The sequence below is a fragment of the Camelus dromedarius genome, chromosome 4, assembly GCF_036321535.1.
Source record: "Camelus dromedarius isolate mCamDro1 chromosome 4, mCamDro1.pat, whole genome shotgun sequence".
Classification (NCBI taxonomy): domain Eukaryota; kingdom Metazoa; phylum Chordata; class Mammalia; order Artiodactyla; family Camelidae; genus Camelus; species Camelus dromedarius.
The window spans coordinates 94,772,208-94,792,283 of NC_087439.1; the positions used below are offsets into that span (position 1 = coordinate 94,772,208).

At 49.7% G+C, this 20,076-nt stretch overlaps 1 protein-coding gene and 1 long non-coding RNA gene across 4 annotated transcripts; one reads left to right on the forward strand and one right to left on the reverse strand.

The window, feature by feature from the left end:
• Positions 1-418: 418 nt before the first annotated feature.
• On the reverse strand, positions 419-5,452 carry LOC105085550 (uncharacterized). The gene is made up of 4 exons (XR_836823.3): positions 5,239-5,452; positions 3,557-3,692; positions 2,522-2,604; positions 419-724 (listed from the first exon to the last, which is right to left on the reverse strand). It is a non-coding gene; the product is annotated as an uncharacterized LOC105085550 (long non-coding RNA).
• Positions 5,453-6,506: 1,054 nt separating this feature from the next.
• Positions 6,507-19,749, forward strand: ACKR3 (atypical chemokine receptor 3). Of its 3 annotated transcripts, none has more exons than XM_064485292.1 (3): positions 6,507-6,696; positions 7,504-7,564; positions 17,852-19,749. In XM_064485292.1, exon 3 carries the CDS (start codon positions 17,878-17,880, stop codon positions 18,964-18,966), a length of 1,089 nt encoding a protein of 362 aa, XP_064341362.1. In that variant the 5' UTR covers positions 6,507-6,696; positions 7,504-7,564; positions 17,852-17,877; the 3' UTR covers positions 18,967-19,749. The 3 variants fall into 3 exon arrangements, with proteins under 3 accessions (XP_064341362.1, XP_010974103.1, XP_064341363.1); XM_010975801.3 differs by lacking the exon at positions 6,507-6,696 and adding an exon at positions 8,587-8,682 and having other exon boundaries at positions 7,474-7,564; XM_064485293.1 differs by lacking the exons at positions 6,507-6,696; positions 7,504-7,564 and adding an exon at positions 9,086-9,176.
• Positions 19,750-20,076: the final 327 nt, after the last annotated feature.

Here is a 20,076-nt window from a genome sequence, read left to right on the forward strand (position 1 = left end):
GTGCTTTAGAGGTATTTTCAAACATAAGTGGAAATGGAAATATATAACTCTATTAGCATATATAAAATTTATAATCTTAAAACCCATGTCAGCTGAAATAACTTTTTTAGATATCCTCAGATATTTGTTCTTTGACTGTCATCAGTTCTAGGTATTTTTGAGCAGAATCGTTTTTAGGCTTTGAAGCTAAAATCTTTATATTGAAGTTTGTGGACTGTGAAATCACAATACTTTCAAAGGTTCCAAGAGTTTCAGAAAAGTGAGACTTCAGTTTGACCTGCTATGCTTGGCATCTCGTTAGGCCGTCCTTGCTTTGATATGCTCCCCCAAAAGAAGTTTCCTGGTCTCACTTGGAGATCAGAAAACATTCCTTTCTGTGTCAAACTTTACAATGAAGTAAAAGAAGAGAAAGCAACGCTTCACTCAGAACTTTCTATTCAAGTTTTTCTTTTCTTAACATTTAAAAGCTAAGAATGAAAATTTTCAAACACAGAGAGAATAGCAGGTAATGTAAAGTATTCCCATGTGTCCACCAATAAGACCTAACAGATGTGAGCATTTGGCCTAAAGAAATAGAAACGTCACTGAGACTGTGTGTGTATTCCTGTTTTCCATGCGTCGCTCCTTAGCGGTGACCGTCGTCTTCAGGTTGGTGTGTGTCCTTTCTTTCATCCATGCAGACTTCCTGTATAGTTCCACAAATAGCTGTACTTTTCTTCAAGAGCTTTAAAATGTTATAAAAAGAATATCACTTTTTATGTACATTCCACAACTTGCTTTTTTAATTGAGATAAAATTTAATGAAAACCACAGCTGTTAAGTATACAATTTGATGAGATTTGATAAATATATACACCCATGTAACCACTAGCCCAATCAAGGTATAGGACATAGTCATTCACCCCTGAAAACTTCCTTCCAGTCAATCCCCACCCGTATAGACAACAACGATGTGATTTCTATGATGGTGTATTAATTTCATTGTTCTTAAATGTTGCTGATGGCTACTTTAACTTTGCTGAACATCAGTCGACTATATATGTGTGAGCCTATTTTTGGACTATTTTATTGCCTGGACCTATTTGTCATGCCAATACCCTGCTAGATTGACCACCATAGCTTTATATCAAGTCATGAAATCACATGAAAGTTATGAAATCACAAAGTGTGAGTCCTCGAACATTTTCTCATTTCAAGATACATTTAGATATTTTTAGAATTTTTCAATTTCCATAAAAATATAAAACTCAACCTGCCAATTTCTACCAAAGAATCTTCTGGGATTTTGGTTAGGACTACATTGAATCTATACACTAATTTGGGAAGAATTCATGTATTAACAATACTGAGTCTCCCAATCCATGAACATGGTCTACCTCTCTATTTATTTTGGTCTTCTTTAATTTTTCTCAGGGTTGTTTTTGTTGTTTTCAGTGTAAAGGTCTCACATCTTCTGTTAAATTTGTTCCTATGTAGTTAATGTTTTTTGACACTACTTTAAAGGAATTTTTCAATTTCATTTTCTAATGGTTTGCAGCTTATATATAGAAGTACAATTGACTTTTGTATACTCTGTATTCTGTAGTCTTTCTAAATTCACAGATTAGTTCTTGAATTTGTTTTGTAGATTCACCTGGATTTTCTATATAAATAATCATGCCAACTGTCAATAAAAGCAGTGTTACATCTTTCTCTCCAACCCATTGCCTTTATTTCTTCTTTTTCCTTATTGGCACTAGCTGGGACCACCAGTACAATGTTGAGGAGGTGGTAAAAATGGATATCTTTGCCTTATTCTCAATTTTAGATGGAAAGTGTTCAATTTTTCACCATTAAGTATGATGCTAGCTAGCTCTAAGAGTTCATACATGCCTTATATCAAATTTATACATGTTCTGTATTAGATTGAGGGGTTAAATCATTTTACTTTCAGACTGCTGAAAGTTATCATGAATTGATTTTGAATGTTTTCAAATGCTTAATTTTATTAATTTTTGACTTACATTGATTTTCAAATGTTAAACCAGCCTTGCTTTTCAAGGCTAAACCCCACTCAGTCATGATGTACTATATTGCTGTATTTGATTAGTTTCTTGAAGGGTTTTACGTTTATGTTCATGAGGGATATTGGTTTGTAATGTTCTTTTCTGCTCATGTCAGGTTATTTCTAGTTTGGAGTTCTTATAAACAGTCCTGTTATAAACATTCTCGCATACTTTTTGCTGCAACACTGTGCCTTTACATTGAGTATATACTTTGCAATGAAATTTCTAGGTCAGAGGGTACGTGTATGTTTAGTTTTAGCAAATCCTGCCAAAGTGGTTGTGGCTGTTTGCACCTCCACCATCAAGGTGCAGCGTTGAAGTGTGGGCTGCCAGCTATTTGCTACTAGTCTGCAAAGAGGTAAGTCCAGAAATTGAGAGTGAGCACTGAGAAATTTTGATAGAAATGTGCCATTGCTGAGAATACAAATCCACAGTCGGCAGCCGAGTGTGACAGTGTAGACTGACAGATGTCACACCTGCATGATGAGTCACAGGGGGCAGGAGCTCCATATTCCTCCTTCTCAGTGGGACTGTGTCTTGGTCTGCAATGCACTGGAGACTTAAAAAGAAAAAGAATGCAGGCATTTCACCACACACAGTTTAAGAAGCACTGGTGTGTGAGAATTCTGGTGGTTCCACATCCTTTGCTAACCTTCAGTAACTTTCATTTCATTCTTTCTAGTGGGTCTGGCACTGTGATTTTAATTCGCGTTTTCCCAATAACTAAGGCGGTCATATACTTTTCATATGTGCGTTGGTTATCTGGAGATGTTTGTGTGAAATACCTATTTAAGTCTTTTGCCCACTTTCAAGGTTTATGTTTTAAGTCTTCCAAACACATTTAATCTGGGCCCTTTCCTAACTACCCCCCCCCATTTCTAAGAGGCAGAAGATGAGCAAAACATGGGGAGGGCAAAAGCCTGATTCAAAAGACAGATGTGTCTGAGTTTATTCAGATAATTTTTATGAGCACCTACCATGTGCCAAGCATCAAGTGTGACCACAAGGATACATCACTGAACAAAATAGCAACATTCTTGTCCTGCAGGAATGTATACTCCAGTGGGGAGAAGACAAACAAGAAACTGACGGCTTTGGATGGTGGTAGATATTAGGAAGAAGACAGGATAATGAGAGAGCAACTGGGGTGGGAGGATACTTGGGCGAGAGTGGTGAGAGACAGTTTTTCTAAAGAAATTATATTTATGCCTGCAATAGAATAGTGAGAAAGAGGCAGCCTTATAACAATCTTTGGAAAGAGCATTCTAGGAATAGAAAATGTGAGGTGCAAAGGTCCTGAGGTAGAAAAAAGTTGGTCTCAGTATTGGTTAGAGAGTATTCTCTAATTTGGGTCAAATTTGATATAATAGATGCTAGAGATTCTTCCTGGCCATTGGTGGTGCTGCTCCTAGCTGCTCTGACCCTTTTCTAGTTCTGTGTGCCTTTCCCCAAGCCTTAATGTGGGTTGACTGAACAGGATTGTGACTGGAATGAATCTTTGAGAGACTGACCTCAGGTTACTGGAGCAGCTTTGCCCACACAGGTTGACACCTGGAAGGGTCTGGAGGTTACACTCCCAAACCCACCACTGAGCAGCCCTGATCCACTGGTCGAAGGATGCGAGAGTTCGGAAGCCAGTTCCCTTGCCTGGAGTTGGGGCAAATTAGGGTGTGATTTAGGCTTCAGACAGACACGAGGAGTCAGGCTGCAGCTGGGACTTAACCAGAAGTCACACCTCTGGCTGTCTTTTTCCTATCCACGCTAGTTTCTGGGAGCACTTCCTTAATAAATCAATTGTCCCTAAATTCTCATCTGAGAGTCTGGTTTCAGGGAACCAACTTAAGACACCCTGTATATGCTTTACAACGGTTTTTCTTTTTTCCTTTCCTTTCCCTCTTTCTGTGGTACCAGACAGTAGCAAGTGCTCTGAAGTCGGACAAACCGAGTTTGAATCCCACCTCTCCTCCCTGAGTTACTCCTGGGCAGGCTGCCCACTCCCTCTGGGCCTTAGTTCCCTCCCTTAGAAAAGTAGGACAAAAATAGGTACATTTTAGCTTAATGATTGCTGAGAAGATTGATTGAAAGAACACAGCCTTTCGCACAGAGAGGGGCAAAAGTTAAACACTTGGAGCTATTATTACGAAAGCTTTCCAAACTTTATGAAAGCTTTCATAAAATGCTGCAAGCCTTGGGTTGTAGATCTTTAAAACTGCTCTGTGTCACCGGAATTTGGCTGGGACCAGGAGAAGAGGAAGAGAACTAGCCTTTCTGGGACCTGTGAGATACCTCTAACATGTATGTTTTTATTTAATCCTGAGATGCACCTGCCAAAAGGCAGAAGGTTCTATGAGCATTACTTTAAAGATGAGAACCCAAGGTTCAAAAGAGGCATGACGTGTAAGTCAGGCTCCAAGTCACACCCGTCTGGACAGAGCCCCCGCTGGGACCCCCGGCCCCTCTGGCAGGCCAGGCTCCGTCTTTACTTCCAGGTCCTTCCCCCATGGAAGGTGCTTGCACCTGTTGTTCAGAGGGTGCTGTGTCCTGCCTGAGATGACTCCCACTAGGATGACTCTAGGAATCCAGAACGCCAGTGTGATGCTCTGAGGCTGCAGGGAGGATCTGCTGTAGGGCAGAGTGACTTTTCAGTCCTCAGGCCGACGGTCCGGTGAGCCTCCGTGGGGCCACGCGGGCAGTGGTCAGGGCCCACGCTGTCTCCATCCTAAGTGTGCCCACGGGGAGCCCGGACCCCACCTGCCGCAGCTCTGACCCTCCGGGATCCCAGCACTTTGAAAGCAAAGTGGAGTTTCAAGGCAGGAGGCTGATGGTGCCACATCCGTAGGCAAACGGCCTGCTCTGCGGAGCCTGCAATCCCAGGTGAAAAAGGCAGGCAGGCAAGGGGCTTGGCTGGAAACACCTTCACGCCCCGCCCCCAGTGCCGGAGGTAATCAGGGCAGCAAAACTGTGCCCAGAGCTCTGAGCTCTGGGTCAGCTGGGACAGCTCTAGGGACAGCGACCCATTCACGCCTTCTCAAGAGTTTCCTACGGGGAGGGGGGATCCAAATTCACTTCAACCAAGCTAACCCCTCCTTTACAGACACAATCCTTCCAAAAGCTGGGACAGACCTTCAAACGTTCCAAGAGACAGTTCCGGAGAGATAGAGTCTTATTCCCTGACAAAGCAGTGCTTACTTACCCTCTCATTTCCCCCAAGACTGGGTTCTCCGGCAGGGGTCAAGGTGGGGAGACCCAGGCAGAACGCAGATGGGGGCCTGGTCCCAGGGCGCACGGGTCCCAGCGCACAGCTCTGCACCGAGGCAGGTGCGTGCGCCGTCCCTGCGCCCTTGCCCTCCGTCCGGATGCTGCGAGGGGCCCTCCGCACACCCCAGCCCAGCCTCCGGGGAGCACGGGGCCCCACAGCAACTGAACTGAAGCCTTTTTTTTTTTTTTCAAACAACTACTTTGTGTTTTCCTTCCTCCACGTTAGCAACTGCATCCTGTCACAAGTTTATCAACAGGGCGTGCTTTCTTTGAAACAGCACACTTAATTTACAGCAGATTCAGACCTCTCTTGGCTTTCAGTCTCACACCCAAACCTGCCAAAGGAGAAATGCGTTCTCTAAAGAACAGATCAAGTTCATAGAAACAGAAAGTCAGCCTGTGCGTCAGTGTCACAGAGGAGACCTCTGCTCTGGCCGCGGCAGGTGCATCCCCATCAGGCTCAGACACAGGGTCACCCGCTAGGAGAAAACAGAACCAAAAAAAAAAAAAAAAAAAAAAAAGGAGAAACAACAAGGTCCTGTTACACAGCACAGGAAACTACATTCAACACCTTGTGATGGCCTATAATGAAAAAGAATATGGAAAGGAATATACATGTATAAACGAATCACCATGCTGTACACCAGAAATTCACACAACAGTGTAAACTGACTGTACTTCAATTAAAAAAGAAAGAAAGTAAGACCAAAAAAGCTCTGCTCGAATTCTTTCAGTCTAAGTCCTAAGTGCACTGCCTGTGGGGACTTTATAGCACCTGTCACCCTGGGAGCTTGGAGAAGGGGCTCTGGGTGCCCAGATGCCACGAGGAAGAATCAGGCCAGTTCTCAAGGACAGAGACCGGACTGGGCAGGGACAGTGTTGGCAGACCCCCTCCAAGAGCCTCCCAGAGCAGGTGTGCTCTTAGCTCCCATTTTCGAATGATTTCCACTGTGCACCGTGAAGTTTCATCTAAACAAAATATTTCTTTTGTTAAGAGCTTTCTCTGCACCCAGGCCTTCTAGCTGCGTGAGAGTTTGACCTCCCAATCCTCTAGACTCAGCACTTGGCCGTCTGCTGTTATTTTTAGTGGAAGTATAAAAAGAACCTCACAAAGTTGCAGCTGGGGAGGGGGTGGGGCCCAAGGTGCCTGCACACAAGTGACTTGAGCCGCCCTCACAGAACTAACTCCACCAGAAGCAGAAGGCAAAACAAAACCCACAAGGCTGCTCATTACTCTGGAGAAGAGCTCCGGGAGCGTGGTTTTAAAAGTGGAAGTTTAGGTCGTTGCCTTCCGGCTGATTTATCTAAGTAGGGCAGTTGAGGTGAGAACCGCGTGGAGCACATTTGTAGGTCGAATTCCCCCGTGGACAGAACTCTAGCTACACACTTCCAGGTAAGAACGTAGATTTCTAATTGTAAAGAAATGTTTGCTAAATTCACTTCAGAAAGACATTATCGAAAGGCACTTAGGATCCCCCTAACATGTGCCTGGCACCAAGTAAGCGCTTCAGAATCTCATTTTCATTGGCCTTTCTAGGCCTTTGGACCTAAAGTCCTTTACCAGTAAAATATGTAAATAAAATCTATCAGGAAGGCTCTTTCCCCGGCTTTGGGGGTACGTGATGTAGTACCGAGTCATCGCTCCCACCAGCACTGTCACTGCTGCTTTGGAGGATTTAACAAAGAAAACCCAGGCTTAAGAAATCAGCAGTGAAGTTCAGAAGTTCAGAGCAATTTGTCTTGGGAACAAAGTCTTCCCTAGAGCTAAGAGGAATTCAAAGGAATTCTTGGCTGTTAATGGGATTATTAAAGATATACCTGAGACCAGATAAATATTTGATGATTTTGCAAAATTCTGGGGCCCCTCTGGTTTTTCTTCTGCTGACGCATTTTCCTCCCCTGGGGTCTGGACCTTGTAGCTTCATTAGACTTTGCAAATGAAGGCTGGGGTTTCCCAAGAGTGTGCATGCGTGGGAGAGCTTTGCCAGAAACGACAGACCGGGGTTTCAGGAGGGGTGTGTGCGTGCGCGTGTGCATGTGTGTGTGTTTGTGTGTGTGTGTGCCGAGGAGGGAGGTGGCTGTGGGAGGGAGGGTGGGAGGAGATGCGGGTTACAAAGCTGCCATCTAGAGGCCGCCTCCCTGCAGTGTATATAATGCAAGTCTGCAGCCCGCGAGCTCACAGTTTCTCCGAACTGCTCAGCCCCGAGGCGGTGCGCGCAGGAGCCAGGAAGGCGAGCCCTAAACCGGAGCCCAGCCGGGAGGTAAGGAAACTGGGTCAGCAGCCCTGCTTGGGAGAGAAGGGAAGACGGCGGTTGGTGGGGAGGGGGGTCTGCTTTTAAGCTGTGTTCTTTTGCAGAGATCTTTTTAATCACTGTGATGGGTGCTTGAGAGCCTGCAGGTCTGGCTTCCGAAAGCACAGGCTGCGCGTTGCACGGCTGCATCGCAAAGTGCGGCTGCTAACTTGGGGCTTCACCTTGGCTGCAGAAAGTAAAAAGGGCGGTTGTCTGCAGTCACTTTGGGAAGGCACTCTCTGTGTGTGTTCGCTGGATTTAGGAATCCTGGTGTTGATTTGCTGCTGCGGGTGTTTTGCTCCAGCAAGCAGAGAACTTTACAAGAATGCAGACGGCCCGTTTAGCTTGCTTGAAGTTGGCATAGGGATCAGCTTGGCACCACTGTTTACCTGTTTCACTTCTGGTGTATCAATTGGGAAGCAGAATTGTCAGGGAAGGCGTTATTCCAGAAAGATGTACCCTTTATCAAGAGACATCCTTCAGTGGAGAAGAAAACTACACTGAGAATCTTTGTGGGTCCAGAATGTGTACTGAATTCACTGCTTTGGAGGATTACCAGGTCTTATAAATCCGGAAGCTATATGGTGAATGTTAAATACAGCTCGGCAGTCTTGTCTCTTGACTGCATCTTTCCTAATCTAATCTGAGTATTTATTGTTCTCCCAGAAGGTGCTAAGTCCAGCTTCAGTTGGAAAAAAAGGAGGGGGGAGAACACTCATGAGCCTAGGAGTTTGCAATTTAATTACACTCTTGAAATAAAATGTGAATTTCGTTTGATTTTGTGAGCCTGCATGAAGATTCAAGGGATGGCTGAGACTAACAGCTTTGGAGTGAGGTCAGGGATGGGTGGTTAGCCAAGACTTCTAAGTTCTAGGGAGAATGAGAAGTTGTAAAAGTCAGACTGGCTGTCTCTTTTCCTCTTTCTTTCTCTCTTTCTTTCTTTCTTTCTCTTTCAATTCATTTGCTCACACCAGGATAATTACATTTTCCAGAAGTGGGAGAGGCCCCCCCGAAACAGTTCACAGCCCTTTGAAGGCATTCGGTGCACTGACGTCCCCTGAAACTTCATTCTGCAAAGTCTCGCTGTGGTAACTTTTCCTTTTCTTTTTAAACCGTGCAGATGCTGCCTTTGTGTCCCTTTATTTATTCCAGGAAAATGCGGAGATCAAATAGGCTGGCCTGGAAAGGAAAGTGGAGGCTGCTGGTGTCTGTGCTTAACTTTCTATGGATTTTAAATGGATAAACTGCCTGCCCCGCTTTCATCAGCGCTTGAGCTTCCCCAGATGCAAAGCCTTTTTCTAAAGCAAAGTTGCACATGGGAGCTCGAGCTTGGAAACAATTTGCTCTTTTTCTTCCCAGTCTCTGCCATAAACACTCCAATGTGCACAGCCTCCTGGAGATGGGGTGGGGGGGGGGACTGCAAGGGATGGGGTGGAAAAACAGAAGAAAATAGAGAATTGCCTTTATTTTGCTGCCCATGTGACTTTTCAGGGGGTGTGCATTGCAATCAGAGTTTTTAAAAAGTTCCGGAAAGTACAGCCCAGGAAGCATGCCCGTGCTTAGCGGAGTCAGGACTCTGGAGGTGAGGTTACCCTACAGTAACAGTGAGTCTGCAGAGACTTGGGAAGGTATTATGGTTGCTAATCAGGTCCAGAACAGGCAAAGTATAGGCTTTCTGGAGGAAAAAAAACCAAAACAAAAAAACCTACTTAATCAGGAACAGTGGCTTTTTGTGTGATCACTCCAGGCAGAGAGGCTCCTGTTTTCCAGACGATGTGAGGGGAGTCAGTGGAAATTATTCAAACCTGAGACTGAAAGACAGTCATTCTATGAACCCTAAGAGAAACCGAGGCGAAAAAAAAGCCTTAGAGCTTTCAGAACCTGAGGTTGTTCTGATTTTGCAGAACATGGATGGAATTTGGAGCTAGGCAGTATTTTGTACTTTTCATCCAGGAAACCAAGGAACTTGGTTTTACTCAGGAACAGAAATGGTATTAGAAGGCCTTCCGACCGAACTGCCTGTGTGTAGGTGGAACTTCGAAAGAAACCAAAGGTGGCGTGTCTGTCAAGTGGTTTTGAAGTCTGGAAACTTGTAGCTCTGGGACACGTATTTTTTATTAAAGTAAAAGCAAGCAAGCAGAAGAAAAGGAGTAAAGGAAGGGCTGCTCTGATTTTGAATGCTTGATGGTTTTCTGCAGGGAAAAATCTACTTGTTTAGAAACGGGGGAGGGGTAAAACCTCGTTGCATCACTATTAAAGTGATGAGAGAATTACGTATTTTTATAAGGAAACCTGTACTGAGCCCCAAGTGGGTCTGGAAGCTGACCCTGTTTTTTGGTTGTTACTGTGCTGAGTATTCAGAGGGCGGAGAGGCTGAGACTGCCCCGGGGGCTAGGACTGCTCTCGGCCAGGGGCCACGTAAAGGAGCAGGGCCCACCTGGGGACCGCGTGGTGAGAGCTCTGTCGGCCGGGTAGCTGGCATCTTCCAGTTTCTTATTGTAACAGAATCCCTCAATTTTAAGTCAAAGATTGTGTAGCATTCTCCTGGGAACCCCGTTGTGTTTGGCCCATGGTGAGTGGCTGTCCGAGGCTGGCTGACCTCCCACTGCCTCGCCCAGGCCCTAGGCTGGGTGGGAATTAGGGCTCTGGTTACAGCCGGTCAACCCAGACGGCAGCCTTTGTGCCGTGGGAATCTCTGCATCTCTCCTTCTGGGTCCAACATCATTTCCCTGTCAGGCAGCTGAGCACAATAGAACCGATCAGGTTTCTGGATGTGGGGTTCATTTTGTCTCCCCCAACACATTAAACTGGACGAGGCTGCCCAGTGTGTTAATGTGACGCGTGTCTGAGGACTCCGGAAATAGGTGGCCTCTGTCGGAATTAGGGTTTGGATTTCTCTCCCTCTATTATTTTTTTAAATTCTCAAATGATTCAGAGCAGTTCTCTTTTTTCCCATATTTTATAGCTCACTTCTTTTTTTCCTTCCTTTTTTTTTTAATTGAAGTATAGTTGATTTACAGTGTTGTGTTAGTTCCTGGTGTAAAGGCTACTGATTCAGATATATATATATACACGTACACATATATACACACATATTCTTTCCATAATATTTTCATTACAGGTTACTACAAACCATTGACTGTAGTTCCCTGTGCTCTGCAGTAGGGCCCTGTTGTGTATCTGTTCTGTATATAGCAGTTTGTATATGTCAATCCCAAAGTCCCAGTTTATCCCTCTCTCCCCTCTTCCCCCAACCCCAGTAACCATAAGTTTGTATTCTGCGTCTGTGAGTCTACTTCTGTTTTGTAATCACTTTTATGGGGAATCTAAAAAAATGACACAAACACACTTATTTACAAAGTCAAAGCAATTCTTTCCTTGTGCAAAGTGAGAGCAGCGGGGCACCAGCGAGTGGCAGTCTGGACAGCCTCGTTCTGTCTGGGGGACACTGGGGGACAGACGGTCCCTGGTTTGCTCCCAGCCCCAGCAGATGGTCCCCGGAGCCTGGGCCGAAACTTTCCTGGACTTCCCCATAGATTTAATGCAGGGCTGGTAAGAAACACAGCAAACCCCACTGATTTGTTTAATGACCCTTCGAGCTTGTGCCGACCCTCTTTACCTGAATTACACCTGGCCAGGTAGAAGGGGCGGGACTTCTGCCAGAGATCAGAGCCTGAGTCCCACTGGACAGTCTCCGGGAAGCTGCCGGGACAGTGAAGATCACTGTTCCCAGCCTCGTCCCTGAGATTGCCGGGCCCTTCGCCTGTCTGGCCTCAGTTTCCGGGTGTGTAGCAGTGGGTGGGCTGAGCTGGGTGATCTTACCTGGGGACAAGACTAAATTGCTCCCTGAAGTTCCTCCTTGGGAGGACACAGGTCCCAACTGCAGAAAGCCAGTACGGAAGGTCACCTGCAGGCAGAGGACCTGATGAATACAGAGGCCCAGAGGGAGGGTGTCTGAGCTGGGGTGGCCTGGCGGTGTTACCTTCTCTGCACGGCACCCCGGTACCTGCCTCCAGCCTGCTCTGCGCCTGGCCTCCGCCACAAGCTTCTCCATGGTTTGTGTCGCCTCCGTCCTCAAAAGCCTTTTCTGCCCCAGAACTAGTCCCTTGCTCAAGACCTCGGTGGCTCCTGCACGGACAGGCCCAGCCTGGCTTGCTCAGCCAGATTCAGTGACCCCTCGCCGCCCCCTCCTCCCGAGGGCTCCCCCACTGTGCTGCTCCGGGGGCGTCCAGCACCGCCCCCCTGCCCTCGCGACCTTCTCTGTTCGCTGGAGCGTTCCTGGGGGCGGGTGCGGATTCTGGTTTGCTATGCTTCAGAGCAGTGCCCCTCACAGAAGAGGCCCCCAGACAGAAATGGGTGATACTTACCTTGGCTCAGTGAGGATTTCAGAAAGGTCTCTTCTGGGCTTCCGTTTCTGTTAACGGCCTCGGATGTCGGGTCTGGGGGAGCTTATTAACTGTTCATCTGTTGACTATGGAGTCATCAAACACCTGCTCTGTCCAGGTGAGGTTGCTGGCTGCCCTGTACACAGGGAGTAGGTGGGGGCGCTTGAGGAGGAAGGAGGGGAGACAGGTGAACAGCCCAGTGAGGTAGAGTGGAGATGCCAGACTTGGCTGGGGGGAAGGTGGGAGAAGCAGAGGGGGTATTTGGAACAGGATTTATTGGGATGGGAAGCACTAAGGGGTCAAGAAGGGTCTTCCAGGGTAGTGATGGGAAATCGCAAACACACTGAAGGCAGTTGTGGGGAACACCAGCCAGATACCTGATCGCTTGGCAGTCTCTGTCCTGGAGGGAGTGGCTTTTACTCAGTGAAAGGATATATTTATTGCAGGCCAAACTGCCACCCTGTGGAGACCCTAAATTGGAGACTTCTAATTCTGGCTGTGCCCCCAGCTTGCCGGATGAGCTCAGGGAACGCATTTAGAGGCAGCTGGATGTGTCAGGCCGCTTGCTGTGGCGCAGTGGTTGCCAAGGAGACTTGGTGGATGAATAATAAGCCTGAGAGATGAGTGGAGCATCTCCCTTCCACCACGTGGGGACCCGAGTGGTAGAGGAGTCCTTTTACAGACCCCGGGCTGGGGGGGCGTGGTGGGCGGTGATGGACGGCTGCTGGTCCTCCGTCCACAGGTCGTAGGAAAATCCACTGCCTTCCTGGCGGAAGCATGATGCCCTCCGGCTGCAGGTGTCGGGCATGGAATCTCTTGGAAGCGACCCCCAGGAAGAGGGCTCAGAGAGAAAAGCAGCGCATTTTGGGAGAAAGGGAATGCAAAGTGAGGCCTACTGCTTCGTTCTCACATGGGGTCTCTTGGTCTGGAAAAATGGACCATGAGCCTTTATTGTTCCGTAGAACACTCCTCCCTCTATAAAAATTTACATAATTCTTGATGCCAAGTTTCAAATAATACAGACGTGTATAGAGTAGAACTACAGCTCCCCCTTTGTCCCCTCATCCCACAGTCCCAGCCCAAAGTCACATTCACACAGATTTTTTTCCATGCCTTTATGCGCATGTATTTACCTATAAAATGCACATGATTTTTGTTTTTCCTTTTTGCACGCGAGACTGCGCTCTGTGTGCGTGTGTATCTTTCTCTTACTGGTGTGTCATAACTTCCCGTGCTCGTGAAGGTGAGCGCCTCCTTCCTCTGTGTGGCCGTGCTGCAGTCCAGACAGCCGTCTGATGTCATCCCCACTGTTTTGCTGGTGTATAAACAGTGCTTCAGTAAACATTCTTGCACATGCATGTGGGGACCTGTGACTGTTTTGAGAGGAGATGTGTGAACTTGCAAAATCCAAGACCGGAAAAATCTCTTCTTCCAAGCCCCGTTTTTCCCCTCCATCAGGAATCCTTATGCAGATGTTACAACCTGTGTCAGAAGTGGCCTATCATTCTCCTGCCCTGGGCCGGGGGAGGCAGGCGGTGGGCAGGTGTGGCTGACGCCCAGAAGCCCCTCCTGAGCTCTGGCCCAAGCGGACGGGAACGGAATCGCTAGCTTGTTCCAGCAGAGGGGGTCTGGTCCAAGGGGTGAAGGCGTCTCCTCCAGTCCCGGGATCATCAGGGCGCTGCTGCCCCTCCTGGAACACTTGGGCCAGCCACACCTCTGGAACGTGTGACCGTGTCCACGAGGAGCCAGGGCTGGCCGGTCTTAGTTGGCACACAGGGAGTGGGCCATCTCTATTGGATGGGGTGATCCTCTGCTTTTGCTCCAGGGGAGTGGAAGTGCAAGGTCTCAGGAGGTCGGAGTGGCCCGGGAGTCCGTGGGTGGCTCCCTCACTCCCTCCTCCCTCAGGTTTGCTGGGAGCTTGGAGGCCGGGCCTTGGGGATCCAGGGGCCTGGGCAGACGTCTCGTGGTGGCTGTATCCCATCCCTGCTCACGCTAGGGGCTCTGAGAGCATCTCTGTTAAAACCTACGCTGGTGACTTAGGAATATTCTCATCTGCGGGGAGGGTCACACACTGAGCTCAGTGCCCAGACCTCCTGCACACACGCTCGGGCGGCCGAGGACCACATTCGACGTAATGTGGTAGATTGTCAAATAATATTCTCTTTTCTGGAAACAGCCCTTGTCTGTTTCCAAAACAAAATGCATGAAAAAACAGCAAACGACAAAGGCCAGGCCATTGTGTGGCATATTTTTCCTTCTCTTCAGCATCCCGTTTAAATCTGCGGAGGGCTGGGTTGCTGCACGGCTTGTGGAATCTCCTCTCTCTATGATCTCCCTGCTTCTTTCCACCAATGAGGCCCCTGCCCTGGGAGGGGAGGGGCTGGTGGGCCCCCCAGAAGAAGGTGGGCGGTCAGGGCACTGACCCCTGCAGCATACCCAGGGCTGATTGGTAACTGATGATTGATGATCAGTGATCGATGATCGGTGGGGCCAGCTGGCTTGATAGCTCCACCCAGGAGCCTCCCAGCCTCTGCTGTCCCCTCAGCCCCTCCTGGAAGATTCCCATGTGCCCCCCAGGAGGGAGCGGAGAGGAGACGGATGCAGGGGCGGGTGTGCCCAGCTCGTAAGTAACGTTTCAGGCTCAGACATCACTAAATCAGGTTTTCTTCGCCCAGAGGGCCGAGGCAGGAACCGAAGGTCTTGATTGGGGTCCCTGAGCCCTTCCCCACCACAGCTCAGGCTCCAGGAACTCAGAAGGCTGGCCAGCCCCAGAGGAGTGAGTGTGGGCGATCTGTCGTGTGGGAGAAGTGCGGGTCTAGAGGGACACTGGCGCCTGGTCATTTCCTGGAGGCCCCTGCATGTGTGGGTCCCTCTGTCCACACTGAACAGCGTCCTCGCCTGGACACTGGAGGACACAAGCGAGCAGAGTGACTCCTTGGGGTGGAAATGGAGGTGTGGGCTTGGCATCCAAGCCAGACCAACAAAGGCTGGGGCCCTTCCTTTCTCCCCGCCCCTGGGACGACCCTGGTGTTTATGGCTGTGTCCCCGAGGCCTGGTAGGGCTGTAGTGGTGCGGGGGGAGCGGGGGAGCGAGCCCCACCCAGGCCCTGGCCCCCTCTGCCCGGCTGCAGGGCTGCGGCCGGTCCTCCAGCCAAACTGCTCCGCTCTGCAGGGACTCCGGGGCCAGACGACGTCGCGGCGTGAAAGCGCTCAGTGAGCGAAGCCACGCTGCAACTGTGTTTCATTTTAAGGAAATGGAAAAAAAAGTCACTAGGTTTGAGCCATGCCGGAGAGCAAAGCCCGCATCGTGCCTCGCGCTCCTCTGGAGTCGGGTAGCGGGGTGTGCAGCGGGCGGGCTCAGCTCCGGGCTGGTCAGCGGCCCAGGGCAGCGGGAGGCGCGGTCTGGGGCTGGCTGCCCACCCTGAGGCCGGCCCAGTGGGTCGGGGGCCTGGCTTCTCAAAGGCATCCTCTGAGTGTCCATGTCCTCTTGGGGTCCTCGGGCCGCATCGTAGGACAGGACATTCCAAAGTCTTTCCTTCATTTGTCTTTGAAGTCTAGTCAGTTCACAAGGTTGTGTCAGTGTCTGGTGTGCGGCATCCTGTGTCATCCGTCCGTATACACACGTGTGTTCCTTGTCATACTCTCGTCCATGGCAGGATAGATACTCCGTCGCTACAAGGCACTGAATACAGTTCCCTGCTCTGTACAGTGGGACCCTGTTGCTCATCGGGCTTACACACAGTGGTCAGGGTCTGCAAATCTCGAGCTCCCAGTTTATCCCTTCCCACCCCTCTCCCCCCGGTAACCGTAAGTTTGTTTTCTGTGTCTGTGAGTCTGTTTCTGTTTTGTAAATGAGTTCCTTTACAAATGTATCATTTTTTTAAGATTCCATATGTAAGTGATATCTCTTAATGGCAAGAGTTTATTTGTCCTACCCTGACCTTGCTGAGTGTCTGTGGGTGCCCGCCTGTGCTGTGGATCAGGTCTTGCAATAAGTCATTGGTCCCAGGGCCAAGGGTCCTCCTAGTGGGGTGGCTCTGGGGACCGACAGGCTTCCTGGCTGCAGGGGCGCGTGGCTCCAACCTCCTCCTGGGAGGCCCAGCCACCTCCCTCAGCAGCAATGGACACTAAGGCTGGGGCAGGTCACCTGGAGGGGACCTGGGGTTCACTTACAACCCGCAGAGGAGAACGGACAGAAGCCTGTGGGCAGTCTCCCTAACTGGGATCCAGGAGTGGGTTGTCTGCTGTGAGTGTGAGGCCGAGCCTGGTCCTGGGAGGCAGCTGAGTGTCTCACCTCGGGGGACTGGGTTCACTTAGCCTGGAGGTAAATGCATCAGACCACCCTCTACTAGCTCCCGGTCTCCCTCCGGGGAGGGACACTTACCACTTACTTAGCTGGTAAGTGTCAGTTTCAAATATGGGCCAAGAATTAAGTGGGGCTGTGCTTTTTGAAAACTTAAAAAAAAAAACCCAAAACTTTTAAAGAGAGGGAGGGGCGGGAGGTGAAGCTTTGAGCTCCCGCTGTTAGCTTCTGAACTCGGCCCTTGAACTCTGAGAGAGCCCTGGGACGTGGGTGCTGGCGCCCTGAGAGCAGTGGCAGACGGCAGGCTAACGAGTCTCAAGCTAAACACTAAGGAGCGAGGAGCCTGGATCCCGGTCCCAACTGGGAAGGCCTTTCGGGGAGGCGGGTGCATTCCCAGTGGTGTCCCTTTGCACCGTTCGTGGGGCCACCTGGGCACGGGCCCACGACCATCGTGCTCCAGGGAGCTCTCGCAGGTGGCCTGGAGTCCACGTTACATGAACTTGGCAAATAAGCGTGACTCGCAGTCATTACCTGTGACAGGTGAGAAGGAGGAACAGCTTCCTCATTATAGGAGTTAACTCTCAACAGCACCCTCTCGGGCGGAAGATTTTCACTTACACCCCTCCTCCCACAGTCACACAGTGGGGCTACCGTGGAGGGACTGCAGGGGTCAGAGGAGGAGACAGCTGCTTGTGAGGATGTCGTTTCCGGGCACAGTGGTTCCTTGGGGCTGGATTCCCCCCAGGTGTTACAATGGTGACAGTTGAGAATGTTGACCTCATGTCGGGTCAGCAGGGAAGACAGTTGAGAGAAGTCACAGCCCCTGCAGAGATGCAGCAGGTGGTGGTTTTTGTGCGTTCGGTCTTGGCATGAATTGCTCTCAGAGCAGTTGGATAAATAAAAGATGGAAACTAGGCAGTGGCCCGCATTTTGGGACAGCTGGTTGGTGGCGCTTAGCTGTGAATCACTTGGCAAAGTCAGAGGCTGAGGTTTAGGGTTCAGGGAAGCCGCAGGGCGTTCCACACGCTGCCCACGTTCCTGGGGCTTTTGTGACTGTAAACTGCAGGTCTCCCAGGACGGCAGAGCAGGACACTTGTAATAATACACCAGTGCCAGGAGGAGATCCACCCCGCCGCTCTGGGGGACATAGGTAAAATGGCTCGGCTGTCCCCAGCTGAAAACGAGCCAGCCAGCAGCACCGTTGGGCCTGTAGTGACGTTTCTCCGGCCCCTGGACTCTGTCGATTTCACATCCTGGGCACAGCCAGGCTGGTGACGTCTGGGAACACAGCCCTGTAAGACGGAGAATGCAAACACTGTTTCTCTCTGTGAGCACCACGTGGACTTAGAGTCTGGGTGTGTTTTGTTTGGTTTTGCAGATTCTGTCCTGGTTGGTTTCTTTTCTTGTTTCTCTGCAAAGACACTGCGGGCTAGGGCGAAACCGCCGAGCAGACAGGGTGGGGAGGGCGCGGGGTGGCAGGGGGCACTGGCAAAGCATTTTCCAGATCTTGGGTGTTTCCTAACGGAGCTGTTCTTCTTGTCCACCTTTTTCCATTGGCTTGTGCACGCAGGCCGTTTGATCGCTGCCCTTGGCACCATGGATCTGCACATGTTTGACTACTCGGAACCGGGGAACTTCTCCGACCTCAGCTGGCCGTGCAACGGCAGCGACTGCATCGCGGTGGACACGCTGCAGTGCTCCGGCATGCCCAGCAAGAGCGTCCTGCTCTACACGCTCGCCTTCACTTACATCTTCATTTTCGTCATCGGCATGATTGCCAACTCCGTGGTCGTCTGGGTCAACATCCAGGCCAAGACTACGGGCTACGACACGCACTGCTACATCTTAAACCTGGCCATCGCTGACCTGTGGGTGGTGGTCACCATCCCGGTCTGGGTGGTCAGCCTCGTGCAGCACAACCAGTGGCCCATGGGCGAGCTCACGTGCAAGATCACTCACCTCATCTTCTCCATCAACCTGTTCGGCAGCATCTTCTTCCTCACCTGCATGAGCGTGGACCGCTACCTCTCTGTCGCCTACTTTGCCAACACCTCCAGCCGCAGGAAGAAGATGGTGCGCCGTGCCGTGTGCGTCCTGGTGTGGCTGCTGGCCTTCTGTGTGTCCCTTCCCGACACCTACTACCTGAAGACCGTCACGTCCGCTTCCAACAACGAGACCTACTGCCGGTCCTTCTACCCCGAGCACAGTGTCAAGGAGTGGCTGATCAGCATGGAGCTGGTCTCCGTGGTCCTGGGCTTCGCCATCCCCTTCTCTGTCATCGCCATCTTCTACTTCCTGCTGGCCCGGGCCATCGCCTCGTCCAGCGACCAGGAGAAGCAGAGCAGCCGGAAGATCATCTTCTCGTACGTGGTGGTCTTCCTCGTGTGCTGGCTGCCCTACCACGTGGTGGTGCTGCTGGACATCTTCTCCATCCTGCACTACATCCCCTTCACCTGCCAGCTGGAGAACTTCCTGTTCACGGCCCTGCACGTCACGCAGTGCCTGTCCCTGGTGCACTGCTGCGTCAACCCCGTGCTCTACAGCTTCATCAACCGCAACTACAGGTACGAGCTGATGAAGGCCTTCATCTTCAAGTACTCGGCCAAGACGGGGCTCACCAAGCTCATCGACGCTTCCAGGGCGTCGGAGACCGAGTACTCTGCTTTGGAGCAAAACACCAAGTGATGCGCTTCCCAGAGCCTCCAGGACCTGGATGCTGGGTCCCAACAGGGCACCGGGCTGCATCGTTCTCCAGAATAAAGCCAAGTGGCTTCAGGCTTGATGCCTGAGTAGCGTGAAGAGGGGGACTGGGTCTCTGGGGCTCCATTCTCTCTCTCGGGCCAGCGTGGCTGTCGCATGGCTGTCGCGCGGCTCTGCGTCCTAGGACGACCAGGTGGCAGCCCGCACTGCTCATCAGATCAGCCGTGGGGCTGGCTTGCCTGCACTTCTGTACAATAGGACTCTCTGCTCCCTGAACGTTTATATGATGATTTGTATTTAAATCTTAAGACTTTATTTTCTCACTCTTGGTGTACCTTATTAAAAGAAAGCTGAAATATATTTTAAAGATTGTATGGGAGGTATAATGCTGACATATATTCAGTGTTGTAGTTTTGAGATTAGTTTGACTTCTGCCTTGACTAAGGATGACATTCATTGTTAGCTGGTTTGAAAGTATATATATATAAATACATAAATATATAAATATATGCCAGCCTTGGCTGAAATGTTTTATTTACGATAGTTTTATATCTGTGTGATGCTTTGGACCGGTCTGGGATGGGGAACGAAGACTGCTCTGTAGCGCAGTTGGTGACAAAAACAGCATTGTAAAGTTACGTTGCAGGAAAGCAAACCCAGCAAACACTATTCCAGGTGCAACACTGCACAAAATCAACAGCTGCATTGCAGAGAGTTCTTTCCATTTGTAAGTTATTTTTTTTAATAAAGATTTTTCTTTTCCTAAAAGAAGGCATTTGAGTCTCAGTTTTAAAAGCATGTTTGGCATTCAGGTGGCGGGTATGAGAATAATATTCAAATATTTACAGCATACATGATCAACCGAATGAAAATGCTTAAGGAAAAGGGTGCCTCCAGCAAGGCAAAACCCAAGAGGTTAACTTGGATGAAATGATATGAAAGGAAAAATACTGGAGTGTGAGTGTTGTGTAGGTTTACCTGGTAACGCACAGGCCAGGAGTTTACTCACTGCACGGCCTGAAGAAGAGGGTCATTGGTGGGTTACCTTTTAATGAAGAGTTCATCCTGGGGGAGGGCTGAGCTCTGTGGCACAGG